The 24144-nt window shown below is 34.3% G+C and overlaps 1 protein-coding gene across 5 annotated transcripts in view; it reads left to right on the top strand.

Annotated features, from left to right (window-relative positions):
- The first annotated feature begins 7766 nt into the window (after positions 1-7766).
- Positions 7767-24144, top strand: part of GYG2 (glycogenin 2) — a 52403-nt gene continuing 36025 nt past the window's right edge. For all 5 annotated transcript variants that reach the window (XM_074213633.1, XM_074213632.1, XM_074213630.1 and 2 more), the window contains exons 1-2: positions 7767-7858; positions 20352-20493. In XM_074213633.1, the coding sequence (XP_074069734.1) occupies positions 7849-7858; positions 20352-20493 (152 nt within the window). In that variant the 5' untranslated portion in view covers positions 7767-7848. The remainder of the gene's footprint in view (positions 7859-20351; positions 20494-24144) is intronic.

The following is a 24144-nucleotide window of genomic DNA, read 5'->3' as shown; positions in this document are numbered from 1 at the left end:
ATTACTAATATGAGAAATGCAAACTAGTACTCTTAACCTTTCACCTTACTCCCCTCAAATAAGTAAAATTTTAAAAGTTGGGAATTGTCAATGTCAAAGGGTTGTGGGCATTCTGGTATACTGATGCATTGTCAGTGGATCAGTAAAATTAAACAAGTTTATACTTAATGTGGAATTATGCAATAATAAAATTATCAAATATCTATATTCTTTGATAGGACAATTCTACTAAAATCCACTTGCCCAAGGGAAGTTAAAGATAGAAACAACGGTTCAATATAAACCAAAATAGGTATAACAATACTCCATGAAAAGTCACTGTTGTTATTGAAATAAATATGGTTTGTGAATATAATGGAATATTATTGTGCAATAAGAAATGAAAAATATGACTAATTGAGAGAAATGGGGAAAGATTTATATAAATTGATGCAGAAAGCAATGCCAAAAGAATAATATATACATAGTGACTAAAACAATGTTTTAAGGAGTTAAAGAGATGTATTTCTTCAGTTTTCTATAGAAGTCAAAATAAGAAAAATGCTTTTCATAGAGTCTCAGATCAAAGTATTGAACTTTTGCATTCTAATGTAGAAGAGTTTTAATATAATAATGTTCTCATTACTTTGGGTTTTAACCATCTGGATTACCTGACTGAAACACAACTTTAAGTTGACACTTTTGAAGCAGTCATCTCCACCTAAAAGTTTGGAAAACTTTTATTTCTAGCTGACTGTTTTCACATCTGTCATTCTCACTATCTCATTTCCCAGTCCTTACCTTCTGTTCCTTAGCTAGTTAAAGGAGCTCTAATCAAAACATAAGTTTTCTTCTATGAATAGAAAATAGTATAAAAATGAGGAATAGTATGACAATTTCCCAATTTTCTCTTGATCCTAAAGTGACATTTTTATCACACCTATTATAATACTTATTGGACATTTGACTGTATAACTGAGCTGAGTTTGATGGAAGTCAGTTTATCATTGCTACTCAGAAAATTCTTTTCAGAGCTAGGGCAATTGGACAGGACCCCTCTTGTACACATACTCTAAAGAATTTGAGAGAATTACTTTTCCCATGTTCTTATTGTGAATTTTTGCTACTAATCCCAGGAATTAATAAATTAATTGATTAGCAAATGGCTAGGAACATACATGTACTACAAAGTTACTTAAAATTGAATTTTTTAATGTAGCACTATTTTAGAATCTTTAGAATCAGACATCACAGGTCCTTTTTACATATAACTGGTGGAAGTTTGTGCTTAGAAATAATGAGTAAATAACACATGAACTCTGAGAAAATGTGTCTAAATTAACATAGTCCACCTTATTCAATTCATTTAAACAAACATTTATTAAGCACTTACTGTGTACTGAGCACTTGACTAGTTGCTGGAGAAACATATACAATTTAGGGAAAATAGTTTTTCTTTTGAGAGAAATAATGATATGGGGAGATCATCATTTCTCTAAAGTCTCTAAAGTTTGAGCTTTCTCATCTATCTGTCCTTAGTCTAACCTTAGAAGAAATCTCTAGACAAAGGTGAATTCCACTCCATGGCTTGGACGAATTGCTCCAGGAAGAGATTTTTCAGTGTTTGAGGTAGTCTCTCTGTTCTAGAGTGAAGTGTTGTCATTCTCAGTTTCACATTAGAGTGAGCTCACTTCTCTTTGTAAAATCCACCTCTTGTTAATTGTTAACCAATCAGAGTTGATCACTATCTGCTGGAACATCTCTTATCCAAAGGCATATATAAACCTCAAGAAGTGGTACTGTTATTTCTTTGACCATCAAGAGGATAAGGAAACCAATTTGTTAATCACATACTGGCTGTGACTGACAAAATTGATTATAATTTACCCAAAATTTCTGTCTCTTAAAATCATGTTATTTATCATACCTTATAGAATTTCTGATGTAATACTAGGTCCTGATTAGCACAATGCATCCCATGTATTGGTGGAATTACTCAAATTTACAACTTGTACTACATATTTCCACTGGATTGAAAACATTTTACATCTAATTATAATTTCAAAAAGTGAAAATCTGAATAATATAAACATTTCGCTGGATTCATTATTTGCATTAATCTGGCCCTTACATGTGCCCTGAAATATTTGGAGCAGGAGTTCAAGAAGAAGCATTGTGGGAGAGGATGGGATAAGAAGTCAAAAGATCTAGATTTCTTAGCTTTGCTAGTCTTGGCTTAGATACCCACTATCTGTGTCCCTGGGCAAGTCAATTAACTTCTCAAAATTTTAATTTCCTATCTGTAAAAATGGAAAGAAGAGAGATTCTCACTTAAGTCTCTTTCTGTTCTTCAGTTTTATTATTCTATAAAATAACATCAAAACTTTATACAAAATTGTTAAAGACATCACTGAGATATGTGAAGGAGGGAGAATATTAATAATATGGCAAATAATAAGTTTTAGTGTTCAGTATAGTTCAATAAAATCCTGAAACTATTTTGAAAGAATTTCGTGACATCCTTTTCTCACTTGAGATGCAAAAGTTGTGCCTCAATAATGAGCCTTACTCAAAAACAAAAAATCTGTTTTACTCAAATTTCATTTTATTCTTAGTAGTCTGGAAAATAATTTAAATTCTGAGAGTACTTATTACTATAATTGTTATAATGAATTAGTTTTAGGAAAACTGTGGAGAAAGGACATAAAATGCCTTACTATTAGTATCTAACTAGAGTTCATGGATTCTAAGTTATGCTTTCCATACCTAGAAGGGGCTTGAATAAACCCAGTCTTGAAAGGAAAACCAAGTGCAAAGTTTAATAAGGCACACTATGCACATGAGGGAGTATAATTATTTTTCTTCTTGCAGGCTAAATTGGCTCCTTCTTCAGCTTAATCCCTTATTGGGGAGCCTTCTGTCACATATTTTGTACTCCAAGAAGTGAAAGCCAAGTTTAGAGTCTGGAATTTGATATGTTATTTGGCCTCTGTAAGAATGTCCAGTTAAAAGTTGTATGAAGCAAGAAATTCTGAACTTTTGTTCTTCTTGGAAAGAGAAACTATACTAAGTAGAGAAAAAAGTGAAATCAGTCTTAAGTGAGGAAAACTCCTCTGTTTCATTCGCCTCATCAAAAAATTCATCAGTTCCTCTCTTTAAATGTTTTTTGTAAGAATATTTAACTGTGCGGGGAGGCTAGGTGGTGCAGTGGATAGAGCACCAGCCCTGGAATCAGCAGTACCTGAGTTCAAATTTGACCTCAGAAATTTAATAATTACTTAGCCATGTGGCCTTGGGCAAGCCACTTAACCCCATTTGCCTTGCAAAAAAAAAAAAAACCTTAAAAAAAGAATATTTAACTGTGATTTTAAAATTGCTTTTTATTCAACTATGTTTAAGTATCTTGGGCAACAATTATGTAGAAACCTTGGAAGTATAAAAAGTGAAAATTCATTTCTCTGCCTAGGGATCTGTATGATTTGTAGACTGAAGAAGTTACAGGTCCTTTTCTACCTAGAAAACTTTCATTTGCTGTATGATCATTTCTGAGCCTCATGGAGAATTCAGAGCTAAGATTATTATCTTCATCTATAACAACCACAGGAATTATCCTCTTCCTATTATCTGCTGTCTATTGTTTATTAGTTGCATTCTTGTTGAAAAAAATACATAAATCAACATTTTTATTAGGATACCTTAGAGATCATTTGTCCAGTATTCCCATTTTATATATGAAGAAAATGAGGCCCAGAGTAGTTCAGTGATTCTTCTGAAGTCATGCAGATAATAGGTAGTAAAATAAGACTTCAAAAGAAATTCTTTGACTATAAAATCAAGACTCTATTGTATTTCAGTTTTTTGGTTTTTTGTGCTCTAAACATTATAAGTTGTTCATGTGGAAACTCTGCAGAGCTATAGCTGTTTTACATCTTCTATTATAATTTGTCTGAACTACCAAGTTGATTTATGTTTCTTAATTGAGATACCTGAGATTACCTGGTCAGATTGCATGAGGTAAGACTAAATCCCAGTTATTTTGACTCTGAGGCTAGACCTTTATCTACTATGGCTAATTGCTTTTCCTTTTCAGTATTGCACACTATTATTTTCTCTAAAAAGAATTGTTTCATTTTGTAATATATAATAATAAAGTAAAAAAAGTGATTCAATTTAGAGAAAGTAGAAGAGGAAAGGGTGACCTAAAGAATTGAAATTGATTGGTTCTCTAATACAGTAGACTATTGAGATATTTAGCAATTATTAAAACAGCAAAAGATACATCTCCCCAAGAAAAAATGTATTCTCTTCCTGGAAGCTCTGAGAATTTCTGGAAGTTCATTACTGTTTTTATCAAATGAACCCCAGTCACCATGTACATTAATTTTTCTTTCCAGAGTAAAATATTGACTTTAAATTTTTATGGTGAATAACAATAACAAAAAGTTATTAGAGAATTAGTAATATAGTCAACATAGTAGAAAATTATATATTTCTAAGTTGCTGGACACTTGACTCATATAAGGTGCTGGCAATGTTGTAAATGCATTAAAATGTACAACTGAATGATCCAAAGAAATATCTTCACATCAGTTTAGCAATTAGCCCAAACTCCTTCTGTGTTTAGGTGAGGGCCAAAACCAGATTCGCTATACTTTATATAACCTTACTCAGGTGAAATACTCAAGAGCACCATATCTTCCTTATAAACTCCCTGAAAAGCCATTCCTTGCCCGTACAGCTGTTCCAACTTTTATATAAATGTAACTTCAACTATAACATGATGACAAATGATCATACAGTATTTGATTGAAGACCTCAAGATTGAGAGGAATCTACCGCCTCTAGATACTTTATAAGTCACTTCCTTCCCTTTACCTTAAAGACCTTCTAATACTTGAAGACAACTCCTATATTTTCTAGGCTAAGCATTACAGATCTTTAAACCAATTCTCAGAGAAAATGGACTCAATTTCCACCACCATTGTGGTTGCTCTTCACTGGCTTTTTTCTAGCATATTGATATTCTTAAACTGGAGCACCAAGAATTGAATGCAATGCTCCAGATGAAGTCTGATGAAGACCAATTACAATGGCATTATCATCTGTTTTATTTCTGAAAGCTCTGTCTTAAGATATAGTCTCAAATTACCTTAGCTTTTTTGACTGACACATCACACTGATGATTCATATTGAGTTTTCAGTCTACTAAAATTTCCAGATCATTTTTAAAACAACTGCCAACAGATTCTGCTTTGCCTATGTTGTGTCTGTGAAGGTGCTGTTGTTGGTGTTGGTTTCATACATTGTATTCTTTTTAAGTTTCTTGTTAATTAGATTCAGTCTAATGCTGTATATCTTTTTGGAACCTAAATCTGTCATCCAATATGTTATAGGGATTTCTCATCCTTTCCTCATTCTGCCTCCCTCTTCTTAGGCAGCTTTACCTGTGTGAAGTGGGAACAAGAAGCTGACATATATACAATGACTCACTTCTCAAAAACATACACAAGTTTGAGCACTCACAAATAGCCATATCAAAACTGATGCAGGATCAGATAGACTTATGTGAATATATGTATGCATATACATACATTCTATACTATGCATATATGTGTGTGTATGCATATGTGTGCATCTGTACTGACACACAGACAAATAATATAGAAATGGTTAAAAATATGTTCTCTTTCCTCCAGCAGTAGCTTAGGGAATACAAAAGCTTAGGGAATACAAAAAAAGGCACTATCCCCTAATATTCAAAACCTACCTATGCCAGGTACTGGGAGAAAGTGTTTTCTTTGCTCTTCTCCTGCTCTCTTTGGTTTAGGGGCAGACTATCTCCTAGCTATGTATGGTCTCAGTTTTGACCCTATCTCTTCTTCTGGGTCTTGATGAGAGATCTATCTTGGTGGTACCCATCAAGACTGTCTTTATCTCCCCCCCTCACCCCCCCACCTTTTTGCAAAATACACAAAACAATCTATGCACGTTTATTTTCTTTTTGGGAAGGACTGGGGGAAGAGGCAGGGTGCTTGTGGGGGAATTGGTTTATAAGAGAGGAAAAAAGGAGAAGCAACCAGTCATCTCTACAAATTCCCTGATGACGCGACATCAAGGGGATTTGCTCAGTTTGCTTTGTGGAAGTAGTCCAATCCTCCTCAGTGCAATCAACCATATATACTAAGTATCTAGCAAACAATTTTATTAGCTGAGCAATTCACTGGAGACATAGCACTTCTTGGACAATAAATGTCTCTGGAGTGCCCATAGTCCATAGCGGCAAATAAGATCTGTCTGAGGCTTGTCTTAGGTGATAGCTGCTGAAAGACCTCTTTCTCTTCCATTAATTTAATTTTTACCCTTTTAAAGGAAGACCCAGCTCAATTGTCACCTACTTCTTCCAGCATTCAATTTTCTCTATTTTACTCTCTCTTTTATCTTATTGTTTCTAGCACCCACATCTTTTAGGCATTCCACTATTTATCACTTCATCACAGATTAAAGTATTCTGTAGTTACATTTTTTTATCTAGTCTAAAATGGTAAACTTGCCTGTTTAATTATTGTCCACATATCCCAAATACTGTTCTGATGTTTCTGAACTGGTCTGAAACTGATGTTTCCTATTTGCTCATTGATACCCATAATACGATAAAGTCAAATATTCATTGCTGACATCTGTTCTGACAACGAAGTTAGTTCCTCTGGGCCCCTTTTCTCCTTGGATAGATCTAGTCCTTCAGGGAAGCTCAGGGATCTTCCTTTCCAATTGCTCTCTTGGTCCACCTGTGAACTCTACATATAGAGGTCTGATTTTCAATCAGTAAAGTTTTACTGTCTTTTTCTCCTTTTACAAAGAGAGATGAATTTCCACACAGAGACCAGCGTTCTGGCCTTTTGCCCATTCCCCCTGAGGCCTGTGTAAACATTGACTTTGAGGTTGGTGGGTTAAAGGTTAAATGTCCATGCATAGAAGTCACTGAATATTTAGACGACCGGAATGGGGAGACTTAACCTCCATCTTCCTCCAAATTAAAATGAGGTGCACCCCTGTCTGTAGGGGTCCTGGGGCTAGGGGTGATTGGTAGGGCGGAGAGAACTGTAGGGACTCCGGAGGTTCCTGTAGTCTCTTGGCCTGAGGTTGGGGGGTGGCAGCACAGAAGCAGGGGCGGGGCTGGCTTTTCAGCGAACGACCAATCCCGGTGGTCAGAAGGCTCCAGGGACTCCTAGCTCTCCAGACCTGGACTACAGAGGCTGCCCAAGTGCTGGGGGGACGAGGTAGCCCCGATTCAGCTGGGGAGGGAGCCGAGCGGGGTGCGGGGCTACCCTGGCCCGGGGGAGTGCCTCCATGCAGCATCTACAAAGATTCGGGGCCGGGGATGGGGCCACAGTTGGCTTGGGGGAGAGGGCATTGACCGAGTGCAGGAAAGGAGGGTGAGCCCCGCGCAGGTGCAGGGGGAGGGGGAAGGGCAGAGGTGTGTGTGGGCAAGAGCAGCTTGGTCCCAGGGATGGCATGCCCTTAGCAGTCAGGCTTTTGCGGGTGAGCCTGGACGCTCGGTGTCCGTGGCATGTCTGCCTCTGCTTCGGCTGCCTAGGAGGGGGAGGGGACATTTGCAGCTGTGGGCAGATCCAGGAAAATTAATTTACTCTCTTTCGCAGGAAAGAGACCTGCAAAATCAGGCAAGGTTTTCCATCTTTTCCCTCACCCCTCACACCCCTCTTCCTCTGGAGCAACCTCATCTATTCATCTTGGGCCCTTTCTGGGAGCTGGTGAAGCTCTATACTTGCTGTCTTTTCTCTTGTGGGCTGGAGTGCAGAAATTCGTACACATACGCCCCCTGTTCTCATCCCCTTATCCTGGTGGCTTTAGATGATGTCTGGTAAGTAGGTGTATTTTCTTCCCTTTTCAACCCTGGGGGTGGTAAACATTCCATTTATTTTGAGAGTCTTATTCAGTGTTAAAATACTCAGTTCCTGTAATTGATTCCACTGTGGGTATATATTTCATGATAACTTTTCCTCCATGACTGCCCTTGTGGGGAAGCAATGCAAGGAAAACCATTTTCAGTTATTTACTGCAACCGGGATGCTTTGTCATAAATAGCCCAGACACATTAGAAATTCTACCATCTGGTTAGGGGGATGGCAGGAATTGGACTCCTGCTATCTTTGGGCTTCCTGTAGTAATGAGAATTTTTCTACCCATGTGTTGTTTTCTTTGTAGTATGTTTGTAGAATGCCATGAAGCATGGCACAGTGGAAAAATCTCTGGCCTTAGAGTCAGACTATTATGCACCCCTCCCCCCAACTTTACACATGTGGGTCTTTAGGCAAGCTCTATGATCTTCAGTTTCTTCAAATGTAAGAGACTACACACACACACATCCATTTATAACATATGAAATAAATACTATATATACTACATGAACATATATATTTAGTAAATCCTGAAGTGATAAACAAGCATCAGTTTTTAATTGGTAGAATTTTCTTATTCATTTTTTTCTCTGAGCAAAACCATTTCAAAATTGTAACCATAATCTATATATCTTTAATGAATATGCATGTGCCTCAGAACTATTTTAAAAGCTATACAGATTTTTAATCACTAAAAGAATAGTATTCTTGCACAAATATAGAAATATATATTTGCACAAAGATAATATTATGAGATAGAATTTAGGCAACATTAAGTAGATTTATTCAAACAACTCTCTCTCAGAGTAAAAATTCTCCTGAGTAGTTAGTTTGGACATTTTCGGTGTGCTAAATCCACCTTGAGTCAAATCTAATCACCAGAAAATCCTTTCCTAACTTAAAGTGACGGCATATATAAGAAAAAAGATATTTCATAGTTGTGTAACCATGAGTATAGTGCTTATTTTCTTTGTACCTCAGTTACAAATCTATAAAGTAAAATAGATTGGATTAGGTGATAATACTTAAATATTTCAGGGGAATCTATGATCTCATTGTAGGTTCTATGGGTTTAGATGTCATTCATCTATGCTTTCCATGCTCAGTGATTCTTGTTCTTCTGTAGAAATCTAGTGGCTTTATTCTGGTTCTTTTTACATTCTGTGGATTTCAGTGAATCACTCTTACTGTTTGTACAAACCTCATTTCTGGCCTACCTCCTTTTCCCATCAAACATTTATTTTTTAAATTATTTTAATAGATCTCTATAGATATCATTTTATTATACCTCTTCTTGAATGCAAAATTGTTAGAATTTTCCATTTGCTTTGGATCCACAATGCATTTCTTTGCCCATTGGATGATACAAAGTTGACTAAATGATATCCAACTCACTCCTTCTGGATCCAACTCATGATTTGTCAGTACAAAATATTTACACTGATGTACTAACTCAATCCCAACTGTTCATCCCAGTCTGGACAATAGATATTTTCTTTCTATTTAGTTTTTTATATGAATTTTAGGTTCATTTCTTTTGAATAATTTTGAATTTCTTTGAGAAATAATGAATATTTTGGTGCTTGATTAATTAGCAAAATACTACCTATAAGAAGTTATGGACTCTGGATGAGCAATAGCATGTGCCCTTGTGAAACTACTTTTCTTTAAAATTGTTATTTCAGTGGATGGGGTTGGAGGAACTTAAGTGGGAAGGAATGTGATGTGAAAACAAAAGCTATCAATAAAAATAAAATATCTCATTGCATAGCTTCCACAAGAAGGAAAATATTGGAGGTTTTGCCATCTGTAAGGTTAATACATTTTTATCCTGTGTGCAACATTATCCATGAAAGTAGTGAACATATTGGTCACTATATGTCTCCCTGACATATTCCTTGCTTATTTTTAATAATTAGAAGTTCCTTTAAAAATTATCTCTGGAATTTCAATCATCAAAAATTTCCATATTAATTTTAACATTTATGTAAAAGAGGTTCCTTTTGTTGGAGAGGTACATTGTGCCCTAAATCAAATGCTATTTTTTTTTAAAGCAAGAAGCAATAAACTGCAGAAACTATTGTTTTCTGCACCTTTTGGTCATTATATGATTGTAAAGTTATGATGTGTCACAGAGAATCATTGAGAGACCTTCTTAATAATTTCTCAGTTTTATCCAAAGTATTCTCTGTGTAGATGAAGCTCATTCTCATAAATATTTTGTAGAAATGAGAAAATAGGCAGTATTATTTGCCTGAATATGCCTGGTATAATTTTCCAATTATTTTGGTTAGCTCCTCCCTGAGATATTTTGTGATTTTGCAATATTTTCAAGACTATGTTAACTTTATTAGTATTTATTTTTTCTTTTCTAGATTCTTTCTCCAAATTCTTCTTCTTAATTAATTCCTGCTTGATTTTAAAACACATTGAAGAGTAAAGCCTTAGTTTCTGTAATTGAGGTAGTTGCTTTGTTATTAATGATATAAATAGCTTTTTAAAGAAGGGCTGACACATTAATTCCAAGTTCCATTTACTATTTCTCATCAGTTGTTTCTATCAATGGTTTTAGCATGATGCAACTATTTTGAGTCTCCTGTTAAACTTTTGCAGAATTGTTTTTGATGTGTGTGTGTGTGTGTGTGTGTGTGTGTGTGTGTGTGTGTGTGTATTCCACTTTAAAAAAGACAGTCCCGGAGCAGCTAGGTGGCACAGCGGATAGAGCACTGGCCCTAGAGTCAGAAGGACATGAGTTCAAATCTGTCCTCAGACTCTTAATAATTACTTAGCTGTGTGACAAGTAGCTTAACCCCATTGTCTTGCAAAAAAAACCCAGCCATACTTTTAGGCAATTGTTTTGGAAAAGGAGATATTATTAACTACCATTTCCATCACATTCCTAATCTTTGGAATGAAAGTATTCATTATAGGCATGTATGTATATGCAAAGGTATGTGTCTATGTATGCATGTATACACACATATATGCATTATGTATGTGGTTTCTTAGTAATTGGAAATATGCCTAGATGTAAGGAGTTAAAGACTATTGAGACGTTCATTTCTTAAGAGATATCATATGCACATGTGTATAGGAAACCTATCTGATTATAGATGTATATAAGACCATTGTTTCACACATGTATCTATGTACAAATGTGTACATATGATCATCATCCTTTTCATCAGAGTGACTAAATAGCAAAATATATATTGACTTGGATTGTGAGATCTTGTTATTTTCTTGCTAGAATTTTTCTCCCTTTTTATCGTCTGCAAAAGATATTGGTTCATGAATTGTAGTTAACATCACAAAAGTCTTTTCTTTCTGCATAACAAGATGGCTGAATTCCATCAAATGATACTTCTTGTTACCTTTATGCACATGATGAAAGCAATCCCAGTAATTTCTTACCTCTCCAAGGAAGACCAGTGAGTCAATCTTTCATTTAGCTGCACTTTCCTTTTCTGTCTTATGTTTTTTCATTACAATTATATGGATATGGATATGGTTCTTTTCTATTAATTTGGCAATTGAACATAAATCTTATGTTTACCCACTTAGTATTTTTGATGGTCTAAAAACTATTTGATTCTTGGCACATGGTTTGCTTCCTTTTTGTCATTTCTGAATTTTGTCATTCCTTCTGAAGAAAGAGGATACATAGAACTGAGGATCAGTTAAGATTTTTCCTTGTATCATGCCAAACTTCAATTATTGACATGATTCATCACAGTGGCTAACCTACTGATGATACATGCCTGTCATTCTTAGCTATGCTATCCTCAGAAAGACTATCCTCACTTTGTTACTGGGACCATAGTTCTGACATTTTAGTGTAATAGTTTTCAGAGCTCCATTGGCAGAATTTTTGAGAACCAAGAGAGAGATCTTCCCCAAACAATGAAGTATCATAATAGAATTCTGAGGAGGAATAACAATAATTGCTGATGTTTGTATGGTGAATAAGATTTTAATAGCCTGTATGCACATTATCTAATTGGATCCTCACAGTCTTGTGAATTTTATAGATCTGTCTAAGGCATCTTCATAGCATCTATATTATTTTAAAAGTCTATTTATTTGATATATTAGTAAAAATGAATATCTGATATCTCATTGAGAGATTATTTTAGTAAGTTGCTTTTAGAAACCAGAAGATTATGACTAATTACTGTACTGTTTATCCTTTCATCCCTGCTGTCCAATAAAGGAGAATGGTCAGTATATTTTCTAGGTTGCAAACAGAATACTGCTTTTAAGGAAGAGTATACCACAGAATTCCCTCCTTTGGAGCAAGAGAAAAATGACTCTGTAGTTTGCTTGTTTGGATTTCTCCAATTCGAAAACCATTTAAAACAAGCATTTAAAATTGATTTTAATCAACATTGGAATGTGCAATTTAGATTTTATGTAAGCACCAACTATTTACCAAAGAAAAAAAATAACCTTCCAGTGAATAAAAGTAACAGAAGCTCCTTCTCTGGTAGATCTAAATTATTTTTAAAGGGTAGGGCAGCTATACACAGGTACTATACTGACTTGCCATTTACTCTTTAATCCTGTACTCATGTCAAATTTGATTGCATGAAAACATTCTTGCTTTTTTAAAAGACATGCTGTTACCTTAGAGCATAATTTCAATCTTTTCTATTTCTTCACCTTCCATTTCAATCTACTTCACTTTAGTCCCCTTGATAAAAATCACCTTTGACCTCAACACTTTATCTCTTGGAACCTTATCTCCTTTACAGGATGAAGGTGATGAGCATGAGAAATTCAACATCCAATTGTCATCTTTCATTTGCTAGAGGAAAACTTAAGTCCCAGGAGGCTAGAGTGCAATAATTTGAAAAAAAAGATCTTAAAAAAGTGATCGAGTAATTGGATAGATCCTTGAATGAGGAATTGTGTTAGATACTGGGGATACAATGATGAAAATAATATAGACCCTTTCCTCAAAGAACTTAAAATATATATGATGAGAGATAAACACATATAACCAAATAACTATATTATGTTAAAAATGATTAAGTATCTAGAAAAGGTCACAGTGATCTGAAAAATTCAAGGGGCAAGAGATTACTTTAAACTAGTAAAGAAGTATTTTTATGAAGGAGATTTTTAGCAAATCTTGAAAAGGGGGAAGGGTATAAATCACAATGATATGAAAGGCAGTGTGGTATGATTGAAAGTGCTTACTTGTAAAATGCTTTGCAAATTTTAATGCATTATATAAAAGTAGGTTATTATTAAGCAAATCTTTTGAAAAATTCTTTTTTTATCCCAAATAGACAGTTCTAATGTAGAACTGAAGTTCTGTTCACATTACTTTTTATCAACAAATTTCAGCACTAATTAAACTTCCTCATTAAAATGAAAGGGCATGGGCAGAACTATATGGTCAGTGGACCCTGGAGTCAGGAGGACCTGTGTTCAAATCCAGCCTTAGGCACTTAATTTTTATCTGTGTGAGTCACTTAGCCTCATTGCCTTAAAAAAATTCAATTAAAAATAAAATGAAAGGACTGCATTTGAATATGAATTAGATGTACACACACACACACACACACACACACACATATACAGTGCTTGTGGAACTATTGAGGTCATCACATTCATTTCAGCAAATATTATTTAAAGTCAGGGATAAATGAAACCAATTGCAGTAAAATTTTCAAAGGTGAGGGAAAGATGGATGTAGGGAAATGCAATTTCTAAAGCTTACTTTGTCCCAGGCTTGCTTTCATGTACCTACCATACAGATCCTTTGCTATTTCACATTGTGATCTTTAGTTGTGCTAGTCCCTATTTTACTTTACTACCTCACCTCAACTTGTCTATCCTTTACATTTTTATTCAAACATCTCTTTTTCCATAAACTTCCCCTGATTTCCTCATCATACTTACCTCTTAATGGTAATTATTTTTCTTCTTAACATATCACATAATACCTTGGTAACTTATTATATATTTAAGTATTATTTTACATTGTAGTTTATTATATATGTGCCATATCCCCCTTCAAGACGACACAGCAAGGTCCCAAATAGTATAAATAATAATTTTCTGATGTAGTTGCATTATTAAAATTTGTATTGTCTATTTCCATTGGGCTGGAAATAATTAATGTTTCTTACATAATTACAATTTTAAATAGTGTGAATTCAAATCCATGTAATCATTTTGGAGGATTCATTTTTGGCACTGATTGAAATCTAGCTATATAAGTTCCATGAGGACATTGCCTTTTAAACTCTTTTCCCCTAGTGCCTAGCATGATGCTTTGCACATAGTGAGCCTTAAAAATGTTATTTTTTTGGGGGGGGTTGCAAGGCAGTGGAGTTAAGTGACTTGCCCAAGGTCACACAGCTAGGCAATTATTAAGTGTCTGACGTCACATTTGAACTCAGGTCCTCTTGACTCCAGAGCTAGTGCTCTATCCACTAAGCAAGCTAGCTGCCCCCAAAATGTTATTTTTTCAGTGAATTGTGACTAAAGTTGTTGCAACACAAAGTAGAATAAGGTAAATGTAATATTAGAAATACAAAGAGAATGCTATACTATTCAAATGAATAAGAAATCCTATCCATTTGGAAGATGGGGAAAGGCTTCATGAATGAGATTATAGTAGACTGCTATATAAAGGAAGGAAAGGAACTGGAAGGAAATTGGTCTCAGACAAAGGTAACAATATGATCAAAAATGTGGAGGCAGGAAAGTTCAAGGTGTCTTGAAAGTAACAATGAATGAGGTAATTTTCCAGGGAGATAAATCTCAAGATATAAATTGAACTATCTAAATATCTATCCCTGGAAAACTGGATCATTCTTTAGACTAAATAAAATTTATATATATATATATATATATATATATATACATATTCATTTATATATAATGTATTCATATATGTATAAAACATGAATCCCTACCTATTGTCAGATAGATATGGAGTATTAGGGGATTAATAAGACAGGAAAAGTTAGGGGGCATATTCTTGATTTATAGGACTTCAAATTAGATATAAGTTGGTAGATTGGATCAAGTCACTGATGTTTTTGAATGCCAAAGTGATAGTATTGTATGCTTTAGGAAGAATAATCTGGAATTGTAGGAAGGATTGGAATTGAGATTGAAATCACCTTGATTCTTTAATATTCTTCAGTGATATTCAATAGTCCTGGAGTCACAGTATAGTTAAAGGATGTTGGCAATTATCCAAGGAGAAGGATTCACTTCCTTTGATGATGACCCACAAATATGGAATGATGGAAGTTCAGATGGACAAGGTATTCTAGGATTATAGCTTATAAAACTTTAGTCAACAATACAGGAAAAAAGGTAAGCCAGAGTTGGAGAGATAATTTGAGAGAACAAGAATGAATCAGGGACTTAGATGTCAGAAAAATAAAGGATAGGTTTATTATATGACATTATGGGATAGGTGAAACTACATAAAGTTGTGTTTGGAGAGTAGAATTTCAAAGTTCTTTATCATAGAGATGTAATGTTATAAAAGTTGGCTAATTTCATGTTTTCTCAGGTAGCTGTACAAATGAAGTGGGGGGGCAAGTGATTTATTTTTACTTGAGGAATTTCAATAGTCAGCTTGGTAGGGGAAGTAATTACAAATGTTTAAATCTCCTATGATAATGGCAGGAACTTGGTTGGAGGAGAGTATCATAAGCCAAATAATTTGGTCACTGAGTAATTGGGAGTGACGTAAGTATATGACATAAATGAAAATGTAGATAGAGACATCTTAGTGTATTTGCTGGCCCTCAGAAGAAAAAAGCTCATGAAGGATGAAGGTAAAAAAAATTTTGGGAGTGGCATGGAGAGAAAGAAGCATGTCTGGCCTCTTAAATAAAGGAAATATGAAGAACTACTCTTCAGTGAAGAGAGTTGTATGACTTTCCCTCTCATAGTCATTATCTTCTCTGATATCTTATCAATCATGTTATTTCCAAATTCTTGGGTCTATTTGCTCTTAAATTTAATAGCTCAAATAAAACATCCCACACCCTTCATCATCAATGTAGTTATCAAGATATTCTATATTCTGATAACTTTCTCAGGTGAAAAACATCTGAGTATACATTTTGTGAATAGGCTTAGATATTGATATTCAATTGATCAATAAATCTAAATTTAAATTTAGATATTGATATTCAATTAATATTCAATTAATCAATCAGTTTAAATTAGGAGGGAAATGGTTTTGATTCACCAGACGAGATTGAATGATGACTCAGGAAATATATTGGGTTTGCTTGGAAAAATTAACTACATATCTAGACCTATGTATATTAGAGAAAGACATTCTACTAACTAATCTAATAATTTCTTTGGCAACTCAACTTTGGGAAGAGATTGAGAAGATTTTTAGACCCATTCTAGAGAACTGCTAGAAAGAAAATTAAATGCCAAGATCAAATATTATATTCTCTTCTTCCTCTTGTACCCCACCATTGACCATATTATTGGAGATACTTGGTCCATTAAAAAATAATGCATTTAGGGACAGCTAGGTTGCACAGTGGATAGAACACTGGCTATGGAGTCAGGAGGATCTGAGTTCAAATCTGTCTTCAGACACCTAATAATCACCTAGCTTTGTGACCTTAGGCAAGTCACTTAACTCCATTGCCTTGCAACCTCCCCCCCACCCCAAATAATGTATTTAGCTGAAAGCTTAAAGAAAGATAAATGAGATATATGGAAGAAATATATCTTCAGGGAACACAAATTCTTTCTTTTAGAGATATTTGGTTATGGGCTCTACAAAAGCACTGACCTTAGGAACTCAAAGAAATAAGCCTCAGGGCAATTTCTTAATGACTCCATGAAGACAAAAAAAAAAAAAAAAGACTTTCAAAAATCAGTTGTAAATTACTCTTTGCCATATTTGCTCTCTAATCTTGAGCCCACTTTCACTGAACTCTATATAAATTTATGGAAATATGTCACAGATTTATAGTTTTATGTTAACTCTAGGATATTACTTTAGTAAATATTTCTTTAAAGCTTTAATTCTGGCTGGTTAATCGATTAATTATTGGGAAACATACTGGATAGGGGTTCACCATCTATAGTATTAGAAACCTTCTAGAATCTCAAGGCTACCATAAAATCCAGAAGAAAAAAATTATTCAAATACTCTCTCAGGACCTGACCTGTTGGGAGAATATGAATTAGAATATATATGTATATACTTTGAAATTATATAAATGACAGAACTTTATTTGAGAAGGAATAAAAATTCAGATTTGCATCCTGCTTCTCATTTTAAAAAAAGCTTTCTATGTTTATAGTTTCCTTTCTTCCTAATTTACTTTTAAAAAATTCAGCTCTATTTAATTTGTACTATGCCATATGCTGTAAGTTTTAAAAATAATATAGTCTCCTAAATAAAAGGTCTGCTGGTAGAGGAAATGTTAATAAAACTGCTGGTCCTAACACTTCAGGCATTTAAAGTCTAAAACCTCTAAACATGTTTCAGATATTTTTATCAAAAAAGCCAAAAATTTCTACTTGTCTAATATTCCTCCAAAAATAACAGAATATAAGAGAGGCATCTAGAGAAATCTTGCAAGAGTCTATCATGTAAGAATGGCAATAATGATCGACTGCTTAAAAATTCTAGAAAGTTAACTTTCTGGATAATCTGAATTATATGAGTTTTTCCAGGGTTCTATTTTGTCACTGCATATTTTAAGAAGCATCTTTGGCTACAATCTCCTTTGACCACTCTTTTCCCCTTATGACCAAGGAAATAAAGCTAAATACACAATGTAACTACTTTGGTATTATAGCAATATAATAAAGAAAGCTAACTTTGTTTATTAAAGGGATGAATAGTGAATAGTCAGTATCCAAAATTTTTGAAACATCAAAAATGAAATTCAGCCATCCTAGGTCTTAATAGACTATACTTCTGTCTAATACTCAGTTGCCTTCCAAAACAAGATTCATGACAGCAGTCACTTCAATTCACAATTCATATTATGAGGAAAGAATCAGGACCTAGTGCAAAGAGTACAGAATTTTAATTCAGCAAACCTGGATTTGAATCAAGGCTCAGACACATCTTAGGTATGTATCCATAGACAAATCATTTAAAATCTTCAAGCTTCAGTTCTTTCATCTGCAAAATGGGGCTAATAATACTTGTATCTTTCTTATAAATTTGTTGTATTTATAAATCTTAGGTACTAGATAAATGTGAATTATGATTTCCCCCCTCAAAAATATCACCTGAAAAATGAACAAATACATTTCTTGCATCCAAAGTTGATCGTTACTATGAAAAAACCTGAAACTTTCTTAGCCTAACAGTGCTCAGTTCAAGTCGAGGGAGAGTATGGTGGATAAGAAGAGAGCTTCATTTATATAGTTTTTTTTCCTTTGAAATGTTAAGGAACATCCAAGAATATACTTTGTGAACTTAATCTCTGAAGTTTTCATTTTCATGATTTCATTTATTACTCATATGATTTTTAGTACTAGGGGAGTTTTACAAATTTCAGGAATTACTGTAGTCTGCTTTGTGGGAAACTAAGATACTATGTGGTCTGAGCACAGGGTTTCATGCTAGGAATTCAAATTTCTCAAGACAATGAAGTGGCCTTGGGCAAGGCTCAGGATTTCTCTGTGTGTCTCTTTTCCTCATAGAACTATTGTCTTTATCCTGGCAACGAACTCTCTGGGGCCTGAGAGACAAACTTGTTTGAAAGTTGCTATAGAAGTGCAAAGTAGTGGTATGTATGTGAACTTCATTGTTGGGCTGTAAACTAGGTCAGATAACAAACTATTTCTTGTATCCCTAGTGAGAAATTATGGAGAGAGAGAGTACCTTTCTCTTAGTGAAACACTATAACCTCCCTTTCCAACTTCACTCTCAGAATTGAGGTGTTCTGTTAAACTGATTTTTGAAGCAGGTAGAGATTTTGATTATGATTTGACCGGACCTAAACACAATTATTTTGAGAAGAAGTGCACCTTCTCTTCCTTATAAAAAATCAAAACATTACTGGAGTGTATTATATAAAAACATAGCTTGTAATAAAATACAGATTACCAATCATTGAAAAAGACATTTGGCATGCATATTTTTTAATTAAACAAACACTTGAAGTGATAAAGTCTAGATTACCACATGATGCTTGATATGAAAATCTTTCATCTCTCTCTATTGACATTTGTGGTTTCTGCCACAACTTGGCAATTTACTTATTATAATTATGGTATTCACTAACATGCAACAGGAATGGTCCCTAGTCATTACATAGCTATAGGCTCTAGACCTATAATTTCATTAGTGTAGAAAATTCTCCTGCATAAGAAATCACTTCTCTGCAACTACAGTGCTTAGAGCACTGAATGATTAGGTATCTTGCTCAAAGTTAGTAGCTGATGTGTCAGTAATAGGATTTGCACACAGGTTTTCCTGGCTCCATGGCTGATTCTAGTCACTAAGTCATCCAGACTCTGTTTATTATATGAAGAGAATTAAGCTAGTAAAATTATATTGTAAAAATGACAAGTCAAAATGATTATTATAATGACTAATCCCTTTGTACTTAGTCATATCATTTGTTTTTTTGTTTTTGTTTTTTTTTTAGGTTTTTTTTATTTTTAGGTTTTTTTCAAGGCAAACAGGTTTAAGTGGCTTGCCCAAGGCCACACAGCTAGGTAATTATTAAGTGTATGAGGCCAGATTTGAACCCAGGTACACCTGACTCCAGGGCCGGTGCTTTATCCACTATACCACCTAGCCACCTCTTAGTCATATCATTTGACACCTTGTTATTAGAATTTGGTATTTCAGGATTGATCAAAGACCAACTCTCAACTATATGTGTCCATGAACTCATGTTAATTTTCACACATCTATCCATCCATTCATCGCTCCATTCTTATATATGGTGGTGGGAACAGGAGAAGGGAAAAGGAAGGGAACCATTAACTCATTAAATAAGTTCCTGAGTCAGAGGTGGGGTGGGAATTGTGTTTTGCCTTTGTGCGATGGGGGGGGAGAGAAAGAAGGAGGAATAAGCATTTATATAATAGCTGGTATGGGCACTATACTAAGCACTTTTAGTCTATATTATCTCATTAAATCTTCACACCTATATGAATTAAGAGGTGCTATTATGTTTTCCAGTTTAAATTTGAAGAAACAGACAAAGGTTAAATGACTTGCCCAGGGACCTATAACTAGTGATTGAGGCTAGATTTGGATTCAGGTCATCCTAAATCAAAGTCCAGCTCTCTATCCACTCTGACACCCCCTGCCCCCCTTCACAAATGAATATATACCCACATGCATGAAGTCAAGCTAGTATATTATGTTCTGTATTTCAAGCATTAAAATTTGGGAGAAAGAGTAGTTACAATAAGTCTGCCATTCTGCGGGTCAGAAAAGTAAAACTTTTTTTTCTTCTAAATATTTAGTTACAGACCAGGCATTTGTGACACTTGCTACTAATGATGTTTACTGCCAGGGAGCTCTTGTTCTTGGACAGTCTTTAAAAAATCACAGGATAACAAGAAAATTAGTGATACTAATTACATCCCAAGTTTCCAGTCTATTAAGGTAAGTTGCATAAAAGGCAATTCTATATTTGTATATTTTTGTTTAATTTAGTAGTGATACTGTAACTCCTTTTCATATTATGAATCAACTTATTAAATACAGGTAAATTATACATTATTTCTAGGCAAACTGTATCTTTTGAAGAAAAAAGGCATTTGTAGAATATCTGGAAAAATTAAGCAGTAGAATTCTTATAAATTCACATGTTAATACATTTAGTAATTTGTAACTTATGTAAATATATACATATGTGCATATATGCTTATACATTATATATTACATAGATATCTATGTGTATATATGTTGCTTATATGTGATTTAGTTATTTAATTCATTTTAGGAACTCCTACAGTATTTATTTATTTCCCTATTTAGCGCATATGTAACTTGTAATTTTAGAGAGTTGCTGAAGATCTTGAGAGATTATATAATTTGATTATGGTCGCAGATCTTGAACTCAGGTTTTCCTGACTCTAAGGTTATGCATTCATTTGCTAGTCAGTTCAGTATCAATTTCTATGGCTGTGTATGTGCGTGCACACATGTGTGTATGTACACATAATGTTTGAACAGGACCAATTCATTTTCCCATTTATCCAGTTCTTAACACAATGTTAACAACTTGAAGGGATTAGGCAACTTTGCATACCTAGTGCTTTGAAAGTGTCTTCTATATAGTAAATGCTTGAACATTTTAGACAAAGTACTGAGTAAAAGCCTGATACACCATCATTATTTCAGGGAACATGAACTTATTTGCAACATATCCAAATATGTGTAATGAAAGTCATTGGGTTCTTTATGCTTGTCTATGGTTATGGAAATAGGGTCCTGGTTTGTATTTGAATATTTTAGAATATTATGTCCTTTATGTAGAGATGTGTCTATTTATAGGCAGAGGTGCTATGATGTTTCTTCTATTATTTTCCATTTGAATTTATAAATTATATTCAAGGAACTGCTTATTTCTCCTTCTGTGTGAGCAGGGAGAAAGCCTTGTGATATGAACAGTTAGACTTCAGCCGTCAGCATGCCAAAGACAGTTAAATGATAGAGAGCTAAGTCTGCCTTATCATGCAGTTCTCCTCCCCTAAAAAGTTTTATTAATGCCTTTTAGCTTTTCATTGCAGTGTTTTTGCAATTTAGCCACCATTTCATTAAAATTCCCATGTAGGAAAGAAAAAATAGTTAATTAGTGAATAAAAAAGCATTTATTGTTTTACTATGTGCAGAGTACTACGCTCTGGGGATTAAAATTAAAAAAGAAATCAATGTTGGCATTGTTAGTGGTGCATGGTTCAAGAGTTGTTGCCTTCAATGATTGCTATAAGGGCTCACCTGAATGCATGGTTGTTGCTTTGCTTTGCATTGCTATTTCCTGGGTTCTAGGGCTTCGGTCCTCTATCTCTATCATCTCCATTTGTATTTCTAACTCTGACAGGCTCTGAGGGAAGCTGATGGCCAAGGAGGTGTTGACTCACCTAGCAAACAACATCCCCTATATGTTCCTTAGGGCGTTTTGCTAACTTGGTTTGCCTATACAATTCAGGGACAGTTGTTTATGGGGATGACAGATTCCTCTGCCACAAGAGTTACTCCTATGATGACTGCTGGAAGCAAGGATGATGGTCTAAGGGAAACTGCTATTATCTTACTTTGGCAAAAGCTAAATAACACAGTGACTGCATCTAGCAGTGTGTAGAATATTCCTTGAGAATAATACCCTACCTCTATGCCAAGGAGGAAGTATATTTAATCATCTCCCCTCCAGGACCAAGATTGGTTATCACATTTAATCAGAGTTCAAGTATCTTTCAGTTTACATTTTATAGTCATTATGCATATTCTTCTGATTCAGCTCCCTTCACTATGCATCAATTCAAAGTTTCCACTTAATTATTCTGGTTTATATGGAGAAATTCTATGAACATATATATATATATATATTTATATATGTATAAGTATATGTGTATGTATAATATATATTTGTAAATGTGTATGTATATATATATATATATATGTATATACATATATATGTCAATACTGAAGAGGACATTAAAAGACAGTTTGTCATATCAAGATTAAAGAATGCTATATTTGAAAATAAAATTGCAGTTTGAGTAAGACTTAAAAAAATAAATACCTGTATGAAACTTGGTAACATTGTGATTCTTCACTCTCTTTATTCTTTATGTTCTTAAATTCAAAATTAAAAAAAATTTCAGGTTTTAACCTGCCTGCCCTCTGTTGTCCTGCCCCTTTGTTAAAGGGAGATCCTTAAGAGTAGGAGATTCACATAGAACAAGGCTGACAATGAAGTATGGAGATGGATCAAAAATCAGTTTTCTTTTCAAGTCATCAGCATTTTTGGTCAACTTATAGTATTTTTTATAATTTATATTTTATTATTTTTACATTTATTGTTTATTTATTTTCACATTACTACTGTAGTCATGTTGTAAAAGGAAACATAATTCCCCCACCCCTACAAAGATAGAGAAACCTCAAGAAAAATAAAGCAAGAGAAAAAATAGTATACTTCTGTCTATGTTCAGATATCATCAGCTCTGTCTCTGGGATGGATCACATTCATTATCATAAATCTATCAGAGAAGTTGCCTCAATAATTTTTTCTCACAATTGCTATTGCTAGATGTATTTCCCTCCATCCTATTTCTCCCTGCTTCCATTCATTAGATTCTCTCTCTCCTTTCACCCTTTCCGTCCTTAAAAATGTGCTGTGTCCGACTACCCTCTCCCATGATCTTCCCTCTCTTCTATCACCTAACATCCCCCACTTCCCCCATCTACCTTCTTCCATCCCTTTCCTCTCCTTTTTTCCTCTATGGCAAGATAGATTTCTATGCCCTGTTGAATGGGTATGTCATTTCTTCTCTGAGCTGCTTCCTATGAAAATGAAGGCTCACTCATTCTTCCTCACCCCCCCTTTCACTCCATTGCAAAAGCTTTTTCATGCCTCTTTTATTTGAACTATATTTTTCAATTCTACTTCTCCTTTCCCTTTCTTTCAGTACATTCCTTTTTTGCCCATTAACTATCTTTATAATATATTATGCTTTCATATTCAGCTCCCTCCTATGCCTTGTCTATGTATGCTTCTTCTAAATACTCTATTAAATGAAAAGGATCATATGTGTTGTCAATATCATCTTCCCATGCAGGAATACATGTAGTTCAACATCCATCAGTAAGTCCCTCATAATTTTCCCTTCCATTTCATCTTCTTTATGCTTCTCCTAAGTCCTATACTTGAAGATTAAACTTCAGTTCTGGTTGTTTCAACAGGAAAGTTTGAAAGTCCTTTATATCATTGAATGTCCATCTTTTTCCCTGAAAGAGGATGTTCAGTTTTACTTGGTGGTTGATTTTTGGTTGTAATTTAAGTTCTTTTGCTTTTTGGAATATCATATTCCAATCTCTATGAGCCCTTTATGTAAATCTTGTGTTATCCTCATCATAGCTCCATAATATTTGAATGTTTCTTTCTGGATGCTTGTAAGTATTTTCTCCTTGACTTGGAAATTCTGAAATTTGAGTATAATATTCCTGGGAGCTTTCATTTTAGGATCTCTTTTAGGAGGTGATCGGTGGGGAGGGTCTTTCAATTTCTATTTAACCTCTGATTCTAGA

The sequence above is a fragment of the Macrotis lagotis genome, chromosome 1 (genome assembly GCF_037893015.1).
Source record: "Macrotis lagotis isolate mMagLag1 chromosome 1, bilby.v1.9.chrom.fasta, whole genome shotgun sequence".
In the NCBI taxonomy this organism is placed as follows: Eukaryota; Metazoa; Chordata; class Mammalia; order Peramelemorphia; family Peramelidae; genus Macrotis; species Macrotis lagotis.
Note: the sequence above shows the minus strand (reverse complement) of the source record. Positions and strands in the feature narration are given on the sequence as shown.